Source organism: Callospermophilus lateralis (genome assembly GCF_048772815.1).
Source record: "Callospermophilus lateralis isolate mCalLat2 chromosome 5 unlocalized genomic scaffold, mCalLat2.hap1 SUPER_5_unloc_1, whole genome shotgun sequence".
NCBI classification, from domain to species: domain Eukaryota; kingdom Metazoa; phylum Chordata; class Mammalia; order Rodentia; family Sciuridae; genus Callospermophilus; species Callospermophilus lateralis.
Window position 1 is genome coordinate 1,417,377 of NW_027510147.1, and position 22,977 is coordinate 1,440,353.

The following is a 22,977-nucleotide window of genomic DNA, read 5'->3' on the forward strand; positions in this document are numbered from 1 at the left end:
TTTCATATATAATGAAAATTTATATATTTACAAATGATTTCAGAAAACACAGTGAATTATATTTATACTTTAAATACATTAATAAAGTTACACATTTTATGAAGGATCCATGGAAATGATATGGTAAATTACAAAAATATACCTTATAAAATAACTCAGCTTCTAATGATGTAATAGAACGGTAGACAGTGTAACTTGTAAAGCTCAAATATAAAGAGTATTGTATCTAATTAAGAACCATGATCAATGAAATTAAGATGATTCTGAAATGCAATCTTTATCATTTCCCAGAGAACAACTGTCTTTGCATTACTCTCCTCACAGCTTCCTTTACCTGTTTGTTCCTGAGACTGTAGATGAGAGGATTCAAGAAGGGAGGTACCATGGTATAAAAGGCAGAGAGAAGTAGGTCCTGGAGTGTGTCAGAGGTTGCTGAAGGCTTCAGGTACACACCTGCACCAGAACTGAGGAACAGGGAAAACACGAGGATGTGAGGGGTGCAGGTAGAGAAGGCCTTCCCTGGGGCTCTGGTGGGAAATTTCAGCACAGCAGCAAATATGCGAATATATGACATGGCAATAAAAGTAAAGCAACCACCACCAACTGCCACAGCCAAAACAAAAAGAATGACCATGTTGCTGGTGGTGTCAGAGCAGGAGAGCCTCAGCAGAGAGGGGACGTCACAGAAGAACTGGTGGACCACATTTGACTGGCAGAAGGACAGCCAGAATGTGTTCCCAGTGTGCACACCTGCATACAGCAGACCACTGAGCAGGGAAGCCAGGGTCATGCGGACACAAATCTGAGGGTTCATGATGACGGGGTACTGGAGGGGCTGGCAGATGGCCACATAGCGGTCCCAGGCCATGATGGAGAGAAACAGAAGTTCAACACATGCACAGAAAATGACCAGGAAAATCTGTGTTGCACAGCCAGCCACTGAAATGGCCCTGTTGCCAGTGAGAGAGTTGACACAGGCATTGGGGACAGTGATGGAAATGTAGCACATGTCCAAGATGGACAGGTTCCTGAGGAAGAAGTACATGGGTGTGTGTAGGTGCTGGTCAGCAGTGGTGACAGTGACAATGAGAAGGTTTCCTAACAAGGTACCCAGGTAGGTCATTGGGAATACTGTGAAATAGAGGAAACTCAGATCCCAGCCATCAGGAGAGGCCAGGAGGAGAAATTCAGTTACCATGGTGGAATTGGCCATTTGCTGGAAATTCTAGTTGTCTGGGAAGATAAATAGATGAGAGATAGAAAGGAAAAAATAAAAACATGATTAATACAATTGCTTGGGGCTGGGGTTGTTGCTCAGTCATACAGCACTTGTCTAGCATATGTTAAAAAACATCCATTGACAATGACAATTATTTGAAAAAATACAATTATTTTATATATTCTTGTTCAAAGTATTTCTTCTATTTCTGTTGCTTTCCTGCAGAGGAAAGTCACTCTTGGTTTTCTGATATGTTTACTCATTTCTGAGCAAAGTGCACCTCCCAGGGCAGGTGTGAAGGTCTGCAGCCCAGAGTCTGGGCGTGACCTGTAGGGCATGTCCTCAGCTCTCCATCAGGCCTCCCCTGACACCTGAGACTCACATGTGGATCATTTTCAGGGGTTTTCCCCTCTTCTCCTGCATGGCCACCTGTCTGACAGTGCATTCTTTAATATTCTCAGATTTATTTACCTTTAATTTATTCCTTGGATATAATTTCCACATTATTTTGCCATTATATCCACAATTAATAATTGAATAATTACTTTTTTACTTTTTTAATATAAAGGAAAATATTCATAATGGTGGAGAACAGATCTCCATAAACACACACACACACCAAAAAAAAAAAAAAACTGGGCTCTTTTGGAAAGTGTCTCAAGAATTCACTTTCCCACCCAGGCTCACAGGTTCAGTGTTGTGAAAACTGAGGTGACCTGACTGCACTTGGGCTTGCCTGCAGTCCCCCACTCTCACTGCTGCTCCCCAGGACAACCATGATGCTGTCTTATGGCCACAGGACTTCAGCCAGACCAGTCCCAGCCCCCACTGAGGCTTTTTCCTCTCCAACTGAGCAGCATAAGGTCTTTTCAACCTCCTGGTCCCAGCCCAGCTGACACTGACCTAACTTCTACTTTTACCTTGTTCTATTTTTTTTTTCCATGTTCAGCACCATGAAGTTGAAGCTTCTTTTGTCTAACACATAATTTGCCTTAGTCTTGGTGACACCTTCTATTATATTGCTTTCTTATCCATGTTACAATCCCACAAACTGAAACTAGCTGTAAACCCTAAAAGGAAGGTTTGTTTGAACACTTCTGTAGCAGTTCAGACCCGTTCACTCCAAGTCACCTGCATCTTCATCTCCTCAGCCCTCTGCAACTGGGGTCCTCCTCAGCCCCTTGCCAGGTTAACCACACATGCTCTTAGAAAAAAAGACCTTCCTTCTCATCCTGCCTGGGCTCCTCTGGAAGTGTGTGTGTCTCCCAGAGAAATAGGTGGGTGGTCAGACTCAGCTAGGTTGCTGCTAATTTGGTGGTGAGTGTGAAGTTCAAGGGGTCAGTCTAGCTGCAATCTGTTCCTCCTGGCACACACATGACATTCAGCCTGAGGGACCCTCTTGTTCACTGCTGACTTTTTACTGTGATGTATTAATTTCCTTTTCCCTTTAGTAGGTATTGGGCTTTAAAGGAGACTCCACTGGAATTCTTTCCTCTGAAACCTTCTTTATAATCTCTAATTTTTCTTCCAATTTTGTTGAGTGTTAATAATCAACGTGGTATACCACTTTTCAGCCAATCAATATATATTCATCACCCCAAGTCACTGGTGCAAATTCCTTGATTTGGGATCTTGATTATCCATCATTTTACCTTTCAGTAGCAGTGCATGACTTCCTGTGCAGTGGTTAATAACCTAGCGCCTGGTTCATTGTTCAGACCACTCACTTAGACTGGAAGACAAACCATTAGAAAGCTGACATCAATTCATGAACATAATCAAAGACTGGCCCCTCTCATGGCCAAAGAAGCAAAAAGCTGCTGTTCCCTGTGGAAAGTTGTGAATGTTGGGACACAGGGTGCATTAACAATTGCCCTCTCTTTAATTCACAGAAAGGAGTCTATTCTTCTTGCCTGGTCCAGATGGAGAAAAATATTACTGTTAAATTCTCTACATTTTGACTATAATTTCTTTAGGATTTGGTTTTTATATATATTTTAAAAGTAAGTAAATTGACACAATTATGGATTACAGTGATTACAAGTAGGTTCTACACTGTTCTGAATAAGAGCAAATTATGTAAGAATAAGCTATCTCCAGATTTGATAGCTAGAGTTTTCTTTGGTGTCAGTATTTGATATAGGGAATTGATATATGGGATGATTCTTTAAAATATATAACCACAACTGATTTCAGCAAATACATTGAATTATATTTAATCATTAAAAGATGCATTGATGAAATTACACATTCTATTATGGGTCCATGGAAATGATATGGTAAGTCACAGAAATATACCTTATGAAATAACTCAGCTTCTAACAATGTAATACAAAGGTAGACACTATAACTTGTAAAGTTCAAACATGAAGAGTATTGTATCTAAATAAGAACCATGATCCATGAAATTAGGATGAAGCTGAAAGGCATCTTCATAATTTCCCTGAGAACAACTCTCTTCCCATTACTCTCCTCACAGCTTCCTTTACCTGTTTGTTCCTGAGAATGTATATGAGAGGATTCAGGAAGGGAGGAACCATGGTGTAAAAGGCAGAGAGATTCAGGATCTGTAGTGTGTCAGAGGTTGCTGAGGACCTCAGGTACACACCTGTGCAAGAACTGAGGAAGACGGACACCACGAGGATGTGAGGGGTGCAGGTGGATAAGGCCTTCCCTGGGGCTCTGGTGGGAAATTTCAGCACAGCAGAAAATATGGAAATATATGACATGGTGATAAAAGGAAGCAACCACCACAAATGTCCACAGAAGGAACAAGAATATGGACTTTGTTGCTGGTGGTATCAGAGCAGGAGAGCCTCAGCAGATAGGGGACATCACAGAAGAACTGAGGGACCACGTTTGACTGGTAGATGGACAGCCAGAATGTGTTCCCTTGTCACACCTCCATACAGCAGACCACTGAACAGGGAAGCCAGGGTCATGCAGACACAAATCTGAGGGTTCATGATGAGGGGGTACTGGAGGCGCTGGCAGATGGTCACATTGCGGTCCCAGGCCATGACAGAGAGAATCAAATCTCTACCTATGCACAAAGAGACCAAGAAGATCTGTGTTGCACAGCCATTCACTGAAATGACCCAGTTGAGAGTGAAAGAGTTGACACAGGCACTGAGGATAGTGATGGAAATGAAGCACATGTCCAAGATGGACAGGTTCCTGTGGAAGAAGTACATGGGCGAATGCAGATTCTGGTCAGCAGTGGTGACAATGATGATGAGAAGGTTGCCTAACAAGGTACCCAGGTAGGTAATTGGGAATACTGTGAAATAAAGGAAATTCAGATCCCGGGCATCAGGAGAGCCCAGGAGGAGAAATTCAGTTACCATGGTGGCATTGGCCATTTGCTGCGTACCCTAAAAAGAATGTTTTGCTCATAGTTATAGCACTCCTGCAGCACCTCAGACTGGTTCAATCCTTTGTCACCAAAATTATTATCTCCTTAGCCCTCTGCAACCTGGGTCCGCCTCAGCACCTTGCCAAGTTAACCATACTCACCCTTGGAAAAGAAACCTACCTGATGAGCCTGCTTGGGCTCCTCTGAAAATGTGAATGTCCCCCAAGGTCATTATTGGGTCGCCAGACTCGTGAACATTGCTGTTAATTTTACAGTGTAGGTGACGTTCAAGGGGTCCTACTTAGTCTACCTGCAATCTTTTGCTAGTCCCATCCACCATTCCTCCCTGACACAAACCCAAACTCACATTTCAGTGACCTCCTTGTTCACACCATATCCTGGATCTTGTTGACAGAGCCCCTTTTCTACCAAGACATAATTGATTTAATTTTCACCATTAGTATATACTGCTCTTTAAAGAGACTGAAATGCAACTTTTTCTCTGAGACCCTTTTTTAGCCTCTAATTTTTCTTATACATTTCTGTTAGTGTTAGAAGTTGACATGTTATTTTACCTTTTAGTAAATCTATATGTACTAATCACCAAAATCACTGGTATAGAAATTCCTTGATTTTGGACCTTGTATCATTCATCTTTTTATTCTCTTAGTAGAAAGTAAGTGACTTCATGCATAGTAGTTAATGAAAAATGCAATGTAACACAATTGTCTAACTGCTAACATGATCTAAGTTTCTTTATTCCACTAATTTATAAGTGAATACATTCTAAATCAGTGATGTCCTTTCTTCACTTCTGTAAGAAATACAGTGTGTTCATTTGAAATAACATACCCCACAACTGTGCAGAAAGAAAGGTTGTTTCAAAGCAGGCAATCTTGACAAATATTTACTAATGATTTATAATATGGGAAAATCTGCTGCAGATACTGAGTTTTAGTAAAAGATTGTTTTTTAAAAGAACGTGATTTGAGTACTGTGAAGCAAAAAATAAAATGGTACATATATAAAATTCAAATTAATATGAATAATTCTGAATGTGATATATGATGATACTAACTAATAAGGAAATCTGCCAGATGTTTTACCCTTTAATCTGGGTTCCAGGAGTTACAGGAGCTCATGTTGATCACCCCAGGACATCCTGTCACAAACAGATGGGATGTCAACATGGGTTCAAATCCAGAAGGTGTATAGGACTACAGAGACATTTTCTTTCTTTATTATTGTTTTCTAAAGTAAGCCAAATACTGCCTTTCCTTCTCCAATAGAACTTAGCACATTCTCCACAAACCAGCTTGAATTACATTAACTTAATTGATGTCCTCCTTTGTGTGATTTAGCTATGGTTTGATAAATTCTTCTGAATTTGACTTTCTTTTTTCATGTATCAGTCTTCAAAAACTTCCATTTATGGAGCACAAATCCAAAGTCATGTGTATAGATACAATAAAATAAATATACAAAGCACCATCTATTTTTTACAGAAGGCCTCAAATAATTTCAGTTAATTCTAAACATAGGATGTCTTTCTAAACCTGCATTTTAAAAATAAAAGTATGGCTTAGGTTGCATAGATTGACCTTAATATTTTGGTGTGATTCAATACTACATTCTTACTTAAGGGGCAAAAATGCCTATAGAGAATTCTCTCATAAAGACAATAAGATGAAGGTGTAAATAACAGAAAGGGTTGGTAGAAGTGAGAGTCAGCAAAATGTGTGTGAGGAGAACTAGCATGTTTTAACTCCAGGAACATGAAGAGGAACTACCCAAGTTCTTTCTCTGTAAGTGGTAAAAGCTGAGAGTTTTCTCTTTTTAATTTCTCTTGATAGTGTTTCAAATAATGATTTGTATAATAAATAGAGCACTTCAAAACTGCAAATATTATTTGGTTGGAAGACACAAAATAAAGTATTTTCTAAATTATATTTTCCATATTAGGAATTATTGATTAGTGTCTCTGATAAGCCATTAAAATGCTAAGTCACATATATTCTGAAAATAAAAATATGCTTCCAAATGTTGCACAACATTATTTTTATATTTATACCACTGAACACACACATCCTCTTAGTCATACATAATATATATTTACTATAAAAACTTAAGGATATAATTGAAAACTTGGGCATGGTGGTATATGTCTGTAATCCCAGCAGCTTAAGAGGCTGAGACAGAGAGATTTCAAGTTCAAAGCTAGCCTCAGCAACTTTTCAAGATCCTATCTCAGAATAAATAATCAAAAGTGGTGGAATGTTGCCCAATAATTGAGCAGCGCTGGGATTAATCCTTGACACCAAACAAACAAGCAATGGAATAATTGAAAAATGTATTTTTGAACAAAACAAAGGAAGGAGATTAATATTCAAAATATTTCAATGAATCTTTCCTACATGATTAAATATATTTCCTACAGTAATTGACTTATGTGCATGTGTATCAGCTATATAATATCATTCCTATCTACCTACATATCCTATTCCATGTTTTGCATTTTATTCTTGTTGTCTTAATGTGAATTTATTTGTTAGTATTCTATGGAATTTCTGTGCAAACTACTTTGGGTGTTATCTAAGTAAAAGTTAAAGTAATCTGAAAAAAAGAACTTTAAACCAACAAGAAGCAACACAAAGAACTATTACACACTTTACTTTCATACACCATGCAGATGTCCCCAAGGTCCCTGTGTTCCTATTGCAGCAGTCGCAATCACAGCAAATATCATAATGCAGTTATAAGGACTCCATGTGCTTCCTGTGTTCTTCTCAGAATTCACCAAACTCTTCCTGGGCTAGCTGACTCTTTGGATGAAATTGCAATTGACAGAGCAGAATAATTATGAATCTTAGATGCATTTGGACTCTAAATGCCAAGTACTCACTCCAGAGTGTCACCTGTTCTCCATGATAGGTGCAGTACTGCATCTCTCCTTGGCTTCTCCCATCCACTGTGTGTGCAGCCAGGGTGGATCTTTCCAGTCAACCCAATGCCATGTGGGATGTGGAGAGTTCAGTCACCATTGTTTTATGTGAGCATGGTGCCTAGCCAGTGGGAGTAGGGCCCCAGGGAGCTCAGAGCTCAGCCTGCAGAGACAGCAGGAGGCCTGAGCCCACCACCAGGCAGTGTAATCTGCAGAGCCCAGGAGAGAGGACCTGGCCATGTGGCAGCATGGACAGTGGATGACACATGGGAACTCCTCTGCTGGGCATTGACTTTAGTCGTTATTGATAAACTAATGACACTGAGGAGAGACTGATGGTGCTCACTATGTGTTTTCATCTCTGCCCTCCTTCACCTCAGTGTGAGTTAGCTGTAGGTGTTTGTATGGATTAGTTAACATTAAGAGTGGTGGACAACTCTAACTCATTCACCAACCTGTAAGAGGGAAACATCTAAAACTACCTCCAGTTCAGCAGCAAAAGTTTCTTATCATTAAGATGAAATCCACATGATTTAAAATTAACCTTTGTAACAGTTTATGGTTCTCAAGTCAGTGTGAGTTACCACATTGAATAATTGTACAATTTCCAGCTACAACTTTCTCCAAAATACTTTTTACTTCAAATTGGCCACTTAACCCATTACACACATTGTCCCTGATTTCAGTCACTGGAGAACACTAAATGTATTCTGTATCTTTGAATTTAAATATTTGTGAAATTGCATATAAATAAGTCACTCAGTGTATGATGTTTATTCTGGCTGAAGTGAGTATAACATCATTGAAATTAGTCCACCTTGTAGCTTGTATCATTTGTTCATTTCTGAAAGATGAATGAAAAACCATTATTTGCATATGCCAGAAATATTTTAATCAACATATCTAATTGTGGATATTTTTTTCATTCTCTAGTATAATTTGACTGAATGTTTGATTATGTTATATTTTGCTATATTTGACTTCTCTAGTAAACACTCTACACTCTGTAAGATTATGTTTAGAACCTGTTTCGGTGAGCTTTGCATTGCTGTGACAAAAATACCTGAACAAAAACAAAAAACAGCCAGGCACTGTGGTACATGCATATCACCCCAACAGCTCCTGAGGCTGAGGCAGGAGAATTGCGAGTTCAAAGTCAGTCTCAGAACAGCAAAGTACTAAGCAGCTCAGTGAGACCCTGTCTCTAACTAAAATTAAAAATAGGGCTGGGGATATGCCTCAGTGGTTGAATGATCCTCAGTTCAATCCCCAGTACCTCAAAAAGAATAATAAAATTCCTTAGATGCTCTCAGCCACTTTCCTGATGTCTCTGTGTGAAATGCTTAGCATCTCTTTAGGTGCTAGTATCTACTACAATTACACCTTTCTTGTCCCTAGTTTCTTAAACAATCCCTTTAAAACTCTGATCCAATTAGTTTTTTAACTCTACTAATATAACAACTGCTTTTTTACAATGCAATATATCTCTGGTATTAATTTAAATATTCTAAAGTCTTAATAAAACTTAGAAAAGTCTGAGTATTCTGGCATAATAGTCTCAGTCATGAATATTACCATAAAACACATAGAATAAGTTACTACATTTTCTTGTTGGTTGCTAAACTCTCATCAAATTTCTAACTATGTGTTGTTCTAAGTCTTTTGTCTTCTGAAGTTTTGATTCTACAAAGCACTGAAAAACATAATCACAATAAAGTCTCTAACAATTACTCTTAAATATTGTTTCCTTAAAGGGTAGGGTTGATATTTCAGAAGAGCTCACTTTCCAATAGATATCTTTCACATAATTTATATTCCTATAAAAATATATTTCTTTGTTCATGACTAATACACAAAGAAAATGTTTTTGTAAATTCTTCAGAAATTTTGTAACATTCTCATGCACCTCCAGGGTTTTGTGTTATTTTACAAAAGATTTGAGATGTCCCAAAGTTCTTACACCAATGTTTCCATTTTTCATATCTTTTGGTACCAGATCTTATGATACAAAACATCTTAAAACAGGTGTTAAATATCCAACAGATTTTATCAAGAGGGACACCTTTCAATACAACAGGTGTTTGCTTCTTAGTTTGAGTCCATGCCACTTGTTCAGTCTTGATTTTTTTTTTATGAGTCTTGTTAAGGAAGTCCAGTGCTAAGCTGACATGATAAAAATTTGGGCCAACGTTTAGAATGGAGTCAAACTAAAAAGCTTTTTCTCAGAAAAGAAAAAACCTATAACATAAAGAGACATCCTATATAATGAGAGATAATCTTTACCACATGCAAGTCAGGTAGAGAACTAATCTCCAGGATATATAAAGAACTCAAAAAACTTAACTCAAAAAAAGAGAGGAAAAAAAAAAACCCACAATAATCCAATCAACAAATAGGTTAATTTTCTGAACAGACACTGTACAGAAGAAGAAACACAATTGATCAACAAATATATGAAAAATGATCAACCTCTGTAGCCATTAGGGAAATGTAAATTAAAATTATTCTAAGATTTTATCTCACTCCAATCAGAATGGAAATTATCATAATACAAATAAGCATTGGTGAGGAGGTGAGTAAAAAGGTACACTCATTCAATGCAGGTGGGACTGAAAATTGGTGCAATACTCTGAGCAGTATGGATATTCTGCAGAAAATTTAGAATGGAACCACTGTAAATAATCTCAAAGAAAGGAGACAACAAGGTGCAGAGCAGGAAAGGAGGCAGAGTGGCTCCTTGTGCAAGCGGCCACATTTATTTATAACAATAGGTTAAAATTAGATCATTAGTACCATAACCAGATTATTGTTTAGAGTATCAAGAATGTTGCTTATTCTGCAGTTACATTTCACAGTTACAATATGCCATGTCAGGAGCTTTGTGCAGTTCTCAAGAAAGTCCGTTGTCTGAAGTTACTATTAGGTGGGCAGCTCCAGGAGCACTGGAGCTTGATGAAACATGGTAGTTATCTAGCCAACAAATTCTTCTATTCCCAGGATTTATGTGCCTAAGATCAAGATGGAAACCCTTGGGAAGAGCATTGCTACAGTGGCCAGACATCCCTTGGCTTTAACATGCAAGTTTTCTAGCAGCCAGGCATTCTGCGCCTTTGCACAGAAACTTCCTAGCCACCAAAGTGCCACAGTCATGAAGTTTATCAGAAACCCAATCTCAAACACAGAATTTCTACAAATCGCCACTTGACCCAGCTATCCCACTCTTTGGTTTATATCCAAAGGACAATGTCAGAAAACTATTGTGACACAGCCACATCAATATTTATGGCAGCTCAATTCACAATTGCTAAACTATGGAACAAACCTAGGTGCCCTTCAACAAAATGGATAAAGGAAATGTGATATATATAAATGGAATATTACTGAGCATTAAAGAAGAATGAAATAATGGCATTTGCATGTAAATGGACAAAGCTGCAGAATATCATGCTGATGGAAATAAGCCAATTCCTAAAAACCAAAAGCCCAATGTTTTTTTTCTGATAGATGCTGATCTGTAATGGTGGGAGGGCTAGGGAAGAATGGAGAAACTATAAATTGGACAGAGGGGAGTGAGTGTTGGGGAGTTGGGGTGGGAAGACAGTGGAATGAGGATATTATTATTCTATATACATGTGTGATTGCTCCATACATGACTCTGCCTCATGTACAGCCAAAGAATGAGAAGTTGTGCTCCAATTATGTATAATGTGTCAAAATGCCTTCTGCTGCCATGTAAAATGAATTAATTAGAACAAATTAAAAAATTACCATCTATACAAAAAAGAATTGGTGTATATAATTTAATTTCTTTTTAATTTTTTACATTCATTTAAAATTAATTTAACTAGCCTTCTCATCTATATAAAATGTCCAATGCCACTCACTAGGATTTAGTAAGTTATATTTGTACAGGAAATGCATATAAATGTAGAGTGTACAGAATTTTTCTGGGGTTCTTTGAAGGTCTTTTTTTCTGGCAGAAGCCATGGGACACAGTGTGGGGATGTTTGGATCCTGTTAAGCAATTCAAGGCTTCCTGCAGCAGTCAGTGTTGGGGTGCTCATCTGCTCCTACCACAAGAATTTCCTTGCCTAAAAACTTTAATAAGTGTATTCATCAATTAGTCATATATGTTTATTATTTTGTATTTCCTTAGGTAATAAGTATATTTATGTTTTTCTCCATATTTTTATATTAGTGTAATGGTGAACAAATTGGTTTTCAGAATTTGTAATTTAAAATCTTGAATGTGATATTATATAAATATTTTTTTTCATTGTGTTATATAAGTAATCCTAGATAAACTTGTTCTTAAGAATATGTCAGTTATTATTGATAATTATCAAAGTATATACCTGTGAGGACATTAGAATACTTGGGGAGAAATAACTTGTGGGAGGTGATGAAAGACTGCCCCAAGACAGGTGTGGTGGTGCAAGCCTGCAATCACAGTGCCTCAGGAGGCTAAGGCAGGAGAATCAGAGGTTCCAAGACAGCATTAGCAATGGAGCAAGGCCTGAAGCCACTTAGCAAAACCCCATTCTAAGTAAAACACACAAAAAAGGGGCTGGGGATGAGGCCTTAAGTTCAATATTTGGTTAAAAAAAGAATAATGATAATAATAATAATAATAATAATAATAATAATAATAATAATAATAATAAACAGAGCACATACATTGCCATAAGGTTTTAGGGAACAAGTACAGACAGATGTACTTTAAGGAGTACAGTAAACTGGGGGAGATTTAAGAGTTGACCCAGGTCAGACATTTAGGCCAAAGAATAATGGTCCATCATGTCATAATTTTCAGGCATGACACGTTAGCATAGATGTCACAAAAGTAAGATGTGTGGGAGGTAAACTATCAGAGCTGACCTGCAAGTCATGCTGCAGGCTTTGTCCCCCACACTGAGTCACTCATGGACATAATAACAGACTGGCAGCAGCCACTGCCAAGAAAGCACTGGGTGCTCTTCCTTGTGGATGGATTTGACTGTTGGGACACAGGGTGTGGTACACATGGCCCTGTTTATTCATAGACAAGAAATTACTCTTCTCATATTCCAAATAGATTGGTTATAACTTCTTTAGGATTTAATTATTGCATATATTCAAAGTAGTTAAATTGATACAGTTAGGTACCACAGTGCCTAGAAATTTGCTTGACACTTCTCTGAATAATAGCAGATTATGAGTGTAAGTTTTCTTCAGATTTGATTGGTAATGTTTTCTTTGTGACAGTACTTGATACAGGTACTCTAATGTATTTGATAAATCTTTAATGCATGGCTCCACAAATGATTTCAATAAATATATTAAATTATATTTAGTAATTAAAAGACTCATTGATTAAATTACACATTTTATAAAGGATTCATGAATTAATAAGGTAAATGAAAATATAAATTAATAAAAAAATTCATATTCAAACAAAGTGACCTCAGAGTAGGCAGTTTAACTTGTGTCACCCCAATATGAAGAGCATTCGACCTAATCTTGAACCTTTACTCACAGAAATTAGGATGATGCTGAAACACATCTTTATCATTTCCCTGAGAACAACTGTCTTTGCATTATTCTCCTCATAGCTTCCTTTACCTGTTTGTTCCTGAGACAGTAGATGAGAGGATTCAGGAAGGGAGGAACCATGGTGTAAAAGGTAGAGAGAACCATGTCCTGGAGTGTGTGAGACTCTTCTGAAGGCCTCAGGTACACACCTGCACCAGAACTGAGGAACATGGAAAAAACAAGGATATGAGGGGTGCAGGTGGAGAAGGCCTTCGATGAGTTCCCAGTGGGAAATTTTAGCACAGCAGAAAGTATGCAAATATATGACATCACAATAAAAAGGAAGCAACCACCACAAATCAACACAGCAGAGACAAGAAGGAGGACCAGGTTACTGGTGGTGTCAGAGCAGGAGAGCTTCAGCAGAGAGGGGACATCACAGAAGAACTGGTGCACCACGTTTGACTGGCAGAAGGACAGCCGGAATGTGTTCCCCGTGTGCACAACTGCATACAGCAGACCACTGAGCAGGGAAGCCAGGGTCACGTGGACACAAAACTGGGGGTTCATGATGAGCGGGTACTGGAGGGGCTGGCAGATGGCCACATAGCGGTCCCAGGCCATGATGGTGAGAAATAGCATCTCCACATATGCACAGAAAATGACCAAGAAGATCTGCGTTGCACAGCCAGCCACTGAAATGGCCCTGTTGCCAGTGAGAGAGTTGACACAGGCATTGGGGACAGTGATGGAAATGTAGCACATGTCCAAGATGGACAGGTTCCTGAGGAAGAAGTACATGGGTGTGTGCAGGTTCTGGTCAGCAGTGGTGACAGTGACAATGAGAAGGTTCCCCAACAAGGTACCCAGGTAGGTAATTGGGAATACTGTGAAATAGAGGAAACTCAGATCCCAGCCATCAGGAGAGGCCAGGAGGAGAAATTCAGTTGCCATGGTGGCATTGGCCATTTGCTGGAAATTCTGGTTTTCTGAGAAGATGAAGAGATAAGAGGGAGGAAGAAAAAAAAGAACGCAATGAATACAATTACTTGGGGCTGGGATTGTTGCTCAGTCATAGAGCACTTGTCTAACATGTGTTAAAAAACATCCATTGACAATAATGATCATTTGAAAAAATGCAATTACTTTACATATTCTTATTCAAAGTATTTTTCTTATATTTGGCAGTTGCTTTCCCTGCAGAGGAAGGTCACTCTTGGTTTTCTGATATGTTTACTCATTTCTGAGCAGAGTGCACCTCCCAGTGCAGATGTGGAGTTCTGTTGCCCAGGGTCTGGGTGTTACCTGCAGGGCTTGTCCTCAGCTCCCCATCAGGCCTTTGCTGACCTCCTGAGACTCCCATGTGGATCATTTCCAGGGGTTTTCCCCTCCTCCTTCATGGCCACCTGCCTGACAGTGCATTCTTTAATATTCTCCAATTTATTTACCTTCATTTTAGTGCATGAATATAATTTCCACATTAATTTGCTATTGTATTCACACTTAATAATGTAAATAATAATTAATTTCTACTTTTTTTAATATATAGGAAACTATTCATAATGGTGGAGAATATATCTCCATGAACACGAAAAAATTGGGCTTATTTGGAAAGCATTTCAAGAATTCACTTTCCCACCCAGGCTCACAGGTCCAGTGTTGTGAAAACTGAGGTGACCTGACTGCACTTGGACTTGCCTGCAGTCCCCCACTCTCCCTGCTGCTCCCCAGGACATGTATGGTGCTGTCTTATGACCACATGAGCACAGCCAGACCAGTTCCAGCCCCCACTGAGGCTTTTTCCTCTCCAACTGAGCAGCATAATGTCTTTTCAACCTCTAGGTTCCAGCACAACTGACATTGACCTAAGCTTCTACCTTTACCTTGTTATATTTTTATATCATGTTCAGCACCATGAAGTTGAAGCTTCTTTTGTCCAAAACATAATTTGCCTTAGTCTTGGTGACACCTTCTATTATATTGCTTCTTAGCAATGTCACAATCCCACAAACTGAAACTGGCTGTAAACCCTAGAAGGAAGGTTTTGCTCATAGTTTCAACACTTCTGATAGCAGTTCAGTCCAGTTCACTCCTGAGTCACCTGCATCTTCATCTCCTCAACCCTCTGCAAACTGGGGTCCTCCTCAGCACCTTGTCAGGTTAACCACACATGCTCTTAGAAAAAAGACATTCCTTCTAATCCTGCCTGAGCTCCTCTGGAAGTCTGTGTGTCTCCCAGGGTAATAGGTGGGTGGTCAGACTCAGCTAGGTTGCTATTAATTTGTGGTGAGTGTGAAGTTCAAGCGGTCAGTCTACCTGCAATCTGTTCCTCCTGACACACACCTGACATTCATCCTGAGGGACTCTCTTGTTCACTGCTGACTTTTTTTACTATGATGTATTAATTTCCTATTTCCCTTTAGTAGGTAGTGGGCTTTAAAGGAGACTCCACTGGAATCTTTACTCTGAAACCTTCTTTATAATCTCTAATTATTCTTCCAATTTTGTTGAGTTTTAGAAATCAACATGGTATACAACCTTTCAGCCAATCAATATATATTCATCACCCCAAGTAAACTGGTGCAAATTCCTTGATTTGGGACCTTGTATTATCCATCATTTTACCTTTCAGTAGCAGTGCATGACTTCCTGCAGTGGTTAATAACCTATCACCTGGTGGCATTGTTCAGACCACTCACTTAGGTTGACTTTCTTTATGCCACAGATTTACAGGTGAAGAGCTCCCAAGCAGGCTCTGCCCCTTCTGCACTGCTGTAGCACACACAGTGCAAGGTGGTGTGAGGTCAAGTGCACTTGCAAATCGAGATGTCTTTAAAGCAGTACTACCCATCAAATATTACTAAGGACATAAATATGGTGACAGGTATTTCAGACCTTGAGGATTTGAAAAGAAGAAAAATTATTGTTATTTTAAAATGAATTGATTACCATTAGAGGACAAATATAGTAACACAATATATAAGGTGTAAATATATATGACAAATTGAGAATGTGATGAGTGATGAGATAATTCCATATTAAAAACCAGCAGCTTTTTCCCCTTCTATACTGACTTCTGGGCACTTCATGGGTGATTGCTGACCAACCCCAGGCATTAGTGACAAATATTAGTTGGAAAATCAACTATCTGTTAGGATTTGGAAGCTGGTGTAGAATCACTTGAGACATTTTCTTTGTTTCACTTTTTTAATACTAACCCATTCACTGTCTTTGTTTTTGCAACAGAATTTAGTAATTTCTCTAGTAAGTAGTTTGAATTATATCAACTTAATTGATGTCCTTCTTTGCTTATGTGGCTTAACTACAACGTGAAAACTTCTCTAAATTTAACTTAATTTTCTCATGGATGAGTCTCCTAGAAAACTTCAGACTATGGATGTGATACAGTAAATACATGAATCATCACCTAACTTTCATAGGTCCTCAGAGTATTCCTTCAGATCTTGAAAATATGAATACTTTATGAGCCTATATTTTGAGAAATAACAAATAGGCATTAATTTTTGTAGTTTGACCTCCATAATTTTAGAGTGTTTAGGACTACATTCTCCTTTTTGGGTGAAAAATGCTTGTTGAAACTTCCCTTAGAAAACCCAAAAGGTGGGAGCATAAAGAAAACCAAGATCAAATATCTTGAGGGTCTGAAAAATAAGTAAAGGTAATATTAGCATATGTTTAATGCCAGAAGTATGTAGAGAGACTGCTCCAAGTGCTTCCCTCTGTAAGTGGGGACAGCTGACATTTTTCACTTTGGGTATTTCTCTTGATAGTGCTTAAAATAAAGAAGTGTATGGGAAATGGATTGCAAGTAAAAATGCAAAGCATTGTTTGGGTTGTAAGAGATAGGAATTGATCATTTTCTAAATTACATTTTTCTGTATTAGCAATTATGAATTAATGCTGTTGATCAGTCATTGGGGAATGCTAAGAAGCACTTATCACATCCTGAGCTTGAAAATGTGCTTTCAAAGGCTGCACCACTGTATTTTTATATTTTTACCACTAACACACAATCCTCATCACACCTGATATACCTTTAGTATAAAATGAGAAAAATTATTGAAAAGGAATCATAATTGTCATTATGACAGAAAGGTGAAGTTGGTGAATTCAAAATGCTTCAATGACAATTTTATAGGATATTAGAAGTTTTATTTTCAATGCTACTGAAAAATAAGAATATCATTTGCTAAATGAATTCAACTATTTGGCAATTTTCTTTCTGTCATGATATGAATGTATTCCTGGCCACCTCTCTTATCTGTGCAGATATTTCTGTGCATTTTCTAAGTGTGAGGTCAATAAAATAATTTGAAAAGCATAACTTTAAACCAAAAAGAGGCATCATGAAGAGAGATCACATTATATACTTGAAAACAATGTTCATACATCTACAGCATTCCAGTTACACTAATAGGAAAGCACTAGAAAACACAGCAAATACTACACTGTTTACAAGACTTCTCTGTGCCTGTTCTTCCAGAATTGACGAAGCACTTCCTGGGATACCTCACAATATGAATGAGATGGCAATTTGCTGAGTAGAATCAAAATGAGGCTCAGAAGAGTTTGGACTCTAACTGCCAAGTACTCACTCCTGAGTGTCGCCCGTTTTCGAACTGGGAGCAGAACTCTGTCTCTCCTTGGCATCTCCCATCCACTGTGTCTGCAACCAGATGGGTCAGTCCAGCCAGCTCCGTACCATGTGGGATGTGGGAACCTCAGTCATCTCTGCTTTATGTGAACCTGGTGCCTGGCCAGTGGGAGCAGGGCCCCTGGGAGCCCAGAGCTCAGCCTGCAGAGACAGCAGGAGGCCTGAGCACACCACCAGGCAGCAGCACCTCCAGAGCCCAAGAGAGAGGACCTGGTCATGTGCCAGGGTGGACAGTAAATGGCATAGTGGAACTCCTCTGCTGGGCATCACCGTAAGTCATTACTGAGAATCAAGTAACACTGAGGAGAGACTGATGGTGCTTATTGTGTGTGTTTTTATCTATGCCCTCCTTAACCTCAGTGTGCGTGAGAGGTGTTCACGGGGATCAGTTAACATTAAGAGTGGTAGGCAACTCTCACTCACTCACCAACCTGTAAGTGGGAAACCTCTAACAGTATCTGCAGGTCAGCAGCAACATTTCTTATCCTTGAGATGAAATCCACATGACATAAAGTTAACATTGGTAACTTCCATAGTTATCAATTCAGTGTTATATACTATATTTCAAAATTGCACAGCATCCAACTACATCTTGTTACCAAATATTTGTATTTCTTCAAATGAACCATCTAATCCATTAAAAACACTATCTCTGCTTATCATTAATTACAGTCACTGGAAACCACTGTGTATAATCTCCATTTTTTAAATTTATAGGTCCCAAGCATTTTGTTTGACTAGAATAAATCAATGTGTGTTGTTTTTATCACATGATTCAGCCTGATGTTTTCAAAATTATTTCACATTGTAGCATTTACCACTATATCATTTTTAAGGGATGAATAACTGTCCATTATATGTATACACCAGCACTTTAAAAATCCATGCGTCCACTGATGGATGTTTTGCCCTTTGCTGTGTTAAAATGACATGGGATTTGTTGGTGATCTTCTGTAGGGGCTTCTTTGTATCCTGGGAGAGATTCCACACGAATGTGTTCTATAATCCATCGGAAGAGCTGCTGGATTTGCTTTGCTAGATTTTATAGAGAATGTTGGCCTATATTCTGATCAGAGCTATTATCCTGTGGTCTTCATTTCAATATGGACTTTTCCAAGTTGTCTTTAGCTAGTCATCCCCCAACTTGTGCCTGTCCTAAAGGAAAAATAAGGAAGAAAATAAATCTGTGTTTATCCAGAAAAAGAGAGAACAAACAAAGACCCTGTATCTACAGCCATCAGTAATGATGGGCACCTTGGTCTTTAGGCCACTAGGTCTGTGAGATTGAAAGACCCAATAAGCAGGCATGTTACTTTATGGTCCCAGGGGGCTCCGAGGCTAGGAAAAGAGTACAATGTAAGTGACTTCATCTGCAGTAGAGATAACATTACTTATTATGTCTATACACCCTATTTGACTTTAAGTCCCACGGACAATGAAAAGAAGGGAAATGTCCAGGAACAGGATTGAGTATTTGACTTGGTCACCATTGTGCAGCTAGAGAATGATCCTAAATTCCTCAAAATTCAAAAGTTACAAAGGGATCTTTTACCTTTTGTATTCATATTGGTACAGACCAAACTAAGGTCCAGAGCCCAGCACAGGGAAGGAACACTGATTATGATAAGCCACAGAGGAAAGCCTAATGAAGGACGGTCTAGAATGACCCATGAGCATCATCCCCCTGTCTCACTCATGATCTTCAGCAGACCCTGGCCAAGGCCAGCAGCCTCCACTCCACTATGTACATTTCACCTGAGATGTACTGAGCAGGACTTGGCGTTGGTCATCAGAACAATGTAGCTTCTAAAATAAGACCAATCTCAGATGTACTGGTGATCAGTCTAGTTTTCACAGGTTAACTGTCATTTCTAGTATAACCTTCCCTATGTCTAGGAAGAAAGTACAGAATATAAAAAGTATTATGAAAGAATACCAAGTCAGATGCCTAGAAACAAATTTAATGGAGAAAGAATGTTGTGGATGGACACCTTCTCTTCAATCCATCAGCAGTGTTCCACAGGCGAGGGATCCCAGATGAAAAGGACTCCTCTGTTTTTATATTTATGAAGGAATGATTAAGAAATCAGGAAAGAAATTTAAGAATAATGAGGAAGAGGAATCTGCTTCTTGGAGCCCCAGAGGGGTCCAGGGGTCACAGTGCTGACCTCCATGCAGGCCATGGAGGGAGAGGAGCACTATCACCTGCCATGGAATCCTGTCCTTCTTGGCCTTGGACTGTCCATGGACTCTTGGAATTGTTTTTCCTCCCATCCCTCAGGACCTCAGAGAGGCCAGCAGCATCATTCAGGGCAGAGCCAGCCGCAGACTCCTCATGAACACAACATTCATCCAGCACTCTCCAGAGTGGGGCAAGTGAGGTGGGGGCCTGCCCCTCCTAGTCATGATGGCTTCTGTGGAGGTGGGAGGCCTGTGCTCAGGGCTGGAGCAAATCCAGTTGTCCAGTGGGCTTTTTCCTTGGAGGGATGCATTGAGATTCTTGGCTACAGCAAGCACAGTGTGAAAACAGGGTTTTCTACAGCAGAGGCTGGAGCCATACTGATCCTGGCAGCCAACAGCAGCCTGTCTGCTCCAGAGCATGCTCAGAGTCTTCTCCACCATGCACTGCAGGCATGGTCAGTGGTTTCTGTATCAAGTGTCTTCAATACAAACCTCAAGAGACCTCCTGGCTGCTCTCCCTAGAGTGTCCATTTGAATTTATACATTTGTACCCTCTCTCATGCAGAGGGACACAGAGAAAAAACACCTTTTATTCAGAATGGTCTTTATTATTTATATTTGTGCCTGGAATAAAATGTATTATTGCCAAAATGTGGGTGTTGTTTTCATAGCTCAGCAGGTAGTCTCATATCTGAAGTAAGTCTTAAATATGTCACTGCTTTCTCTTTTTCTACAGTTCAACCTAATGTCATTTTATAAAGGATGAATAGAAATAATAGTGTAAATCACAAAATTATTATACTATAATATTCTATACATGGGTCTTAATTTCTGTCCTCCTGTTTAAAACTTTGGTTGCATTAATGTGTTTTTACCAATTGGAGCTCTTCTTTCCTGTCACTCTTACCATCTTGTTCTTAATGTTCCTACTTTCTCCATGAAAAAGACACATGTGGTTTGATTTGACTCAGGATCTGTCTAAAACTGTCAAGCCAATGTTGTGCTTGTCCATATTTCTGTTTGAGTTCCATCAAGATCCATTTGTTACCAGGACCTTGGGGGAAATTATTTATTTCCCTCAATAACTCCATTCAAACATGAAACAGCATTTTAGATGAAAATGCCCCGGGTGGAAGTGACCACAATTCTGTAAGGCCCAGTAAGTAAAAGCCAGAATGGAGTGTGACGGCTGAAATAACACGTGGGCCTTTTGTAGAGTTTAGCCACTTCTCCAGATTTTCACAATAATGGGGCTTAGGGAAGGACTCTGGATGTCAGTGTACAAAATTCAAATCTTCCATCTGGGAACCTCACAGTAAACTCCTTAGTTGGAGTTTCCTGCTTATCTGTAGTTCAGTTTGTTGATCTTTCTACTTGAAGTCTCTCCTTCTAGTAAAACACCAGCCCCGAGAAGTGAGGCCCACACTGTGCTATTAGACAATTCCAAAGAGGTATTTTTCCAAAAATGAATTACTTGCATTTCCACATGGACTGGTATGTGTTCCCAGCCACTGAGCAAATGTTGCTTCCTGCTCCTAGGCCAGGCAGGGGTAGTTCCCAGAGATTGCTTCTTACATTCACATCAACCCTTAAAACATCCAGGACTGATACTGGCCTTGCATTTTCCATTCTCATCATAAAAGAAGTGACTCTGGGAGGAGAAAAGTCACTCCCAGGTTAAACACCACCAAAAGTTTAATTTCTGAAAGGAAGTTTTGCACCCCATCTTATACCCTAGATCGTATTCAATTCCAATGTAAATAAGGCATGCTACATTAAGAAAAAGTGCTACATGCCATGATTTAGAGTTCTGATGTCCCAAGACTATAAGACTTACACCCTGATGAGTAGACAGAGCTGGACACAGGCTCACCTGACAGACCAAACTCTGGACATGATGCCTGACTCCTAGAGTGGAAGAGCATCTTGTCTTGGGGGAATCTTCTACAGAAGTCTGTGGTCTTTCATGCTATTACACTGGACCAAACAGTGTGTGTCTCCATTTTTTTAAAATGTTGAACAACTGTATCATCATCCATAGAATCACAAAAATTATAAGAAAATTTTTGAATTGACCTTCATGTAAATATCGATATGCACACATGATTCAGCGAGCAGTGGTGCACATCTAATTGGGATGCTTCTATCCCTGGGCATATTCTATACATCACTAGCTGCACTAACAAATCGTGAGGTCCTGTAAGTTCTTACTCAGAAAGCAGAACCAAAAAACTAGAGTAACTTGACCATTGGCTCAGGAAACTCATTTGATCCAGTAAGTCGGGGCCCATGGTGAGGTCACCTGCTGTCAGCCTGCTCCTAGGAACTGGCTCATCAAGCCATGCTGTCGAGACTTGTCCCTTGCACCCAAGAGTACAAACTCAGAAGCTGTGCCTCCACATAGTCACAATGACATTAATGTTTTAAAACATTTAACTGTAGGTCCCCCAAATTCATATTCTTAGTAAAATCTTCCATATCCTTGTCTGTGAAGGAGATATTGTCCCTTGAGACAGAGAATTTATATGTGAAAAAATCTTTTTTTTTTTTTTTGATACCAAGGATTGAACTCAAAGGCACTAGTCCACTCAGCCATATCTCCAACCCTATTTTTTTTATTTTATTTAGAGACAAGGTCTCAGTGAGTTGAAGAGCTCCTTACTGTTGCTAAGACTGGCTTTGAACTCAGTGTCCTCCTGCCTCCCAAGCCCTTGGGATTACAGGTGTGCATTACCACACCTGGCTAGCAATATCTTAATATTTGCTGCTCTATTCTGTTTTTAACTGAAGGTCACTTTCTTTGTCTAGAGGGCCATTGCATCACCAGCCTTGTCATGGGAACAACTTCTGAGCTCCTACCTCCTGGTAAAGAGTTACTAGTTCCTATCATCTTAATGATATTCATGATCATGTTCCAGATGCTGCAACATTTATTTTGTACCAATCTCATTCCAATTCTCATGTGTTCTTGTTTCTCTCATAGAAGCACCCACCCCCAGATGGTTTTATAACCTGTTCCCTCTGAACCAAAAATTATCCACAGACCCTTTGACTATCCCATGGCTTCTGGTTCTCACTGCTCCAATGTTCCCTGC

General features: G+C 39.3%; 2 protein-coding genes across 2 annotated transcripts; both read right to left on the reverse strand.

Moving 5' to 3' along the window:
- Window positions 1-280: 280 nt before the first annotated feature.
- Window positions 281-1,213, reverse strand: LOC143387088 (olfactory receptor 14C36-like). Its single transcript, XM_076841737.1, has one exon. The coding sequence runs from the start codon at window positions 1,211-1,213 to the stop codon at window positions 281-283; it is 933 nt and encodes a 310-aa protein (XP_076697852.1).
- An 11,849-nt stretch (window positions 1,214-13,062) lies between these two features.
- On the reverse strand, window positions 13,063-13,995 carry LOC143387089 (olfactory receptor 14C36-like). Its single transcript, XM_076841738.1, has one exon. The coding sequence runs from the start codon at window positions 13,993-13,995 to the stop codon at window positions 13,063-13,065; it is 933 nt and encodes a 310-aa protein (XP_076697853.1).
- Window positions 13,996-22,977: the final 8,982 nt, after the last annotated feature.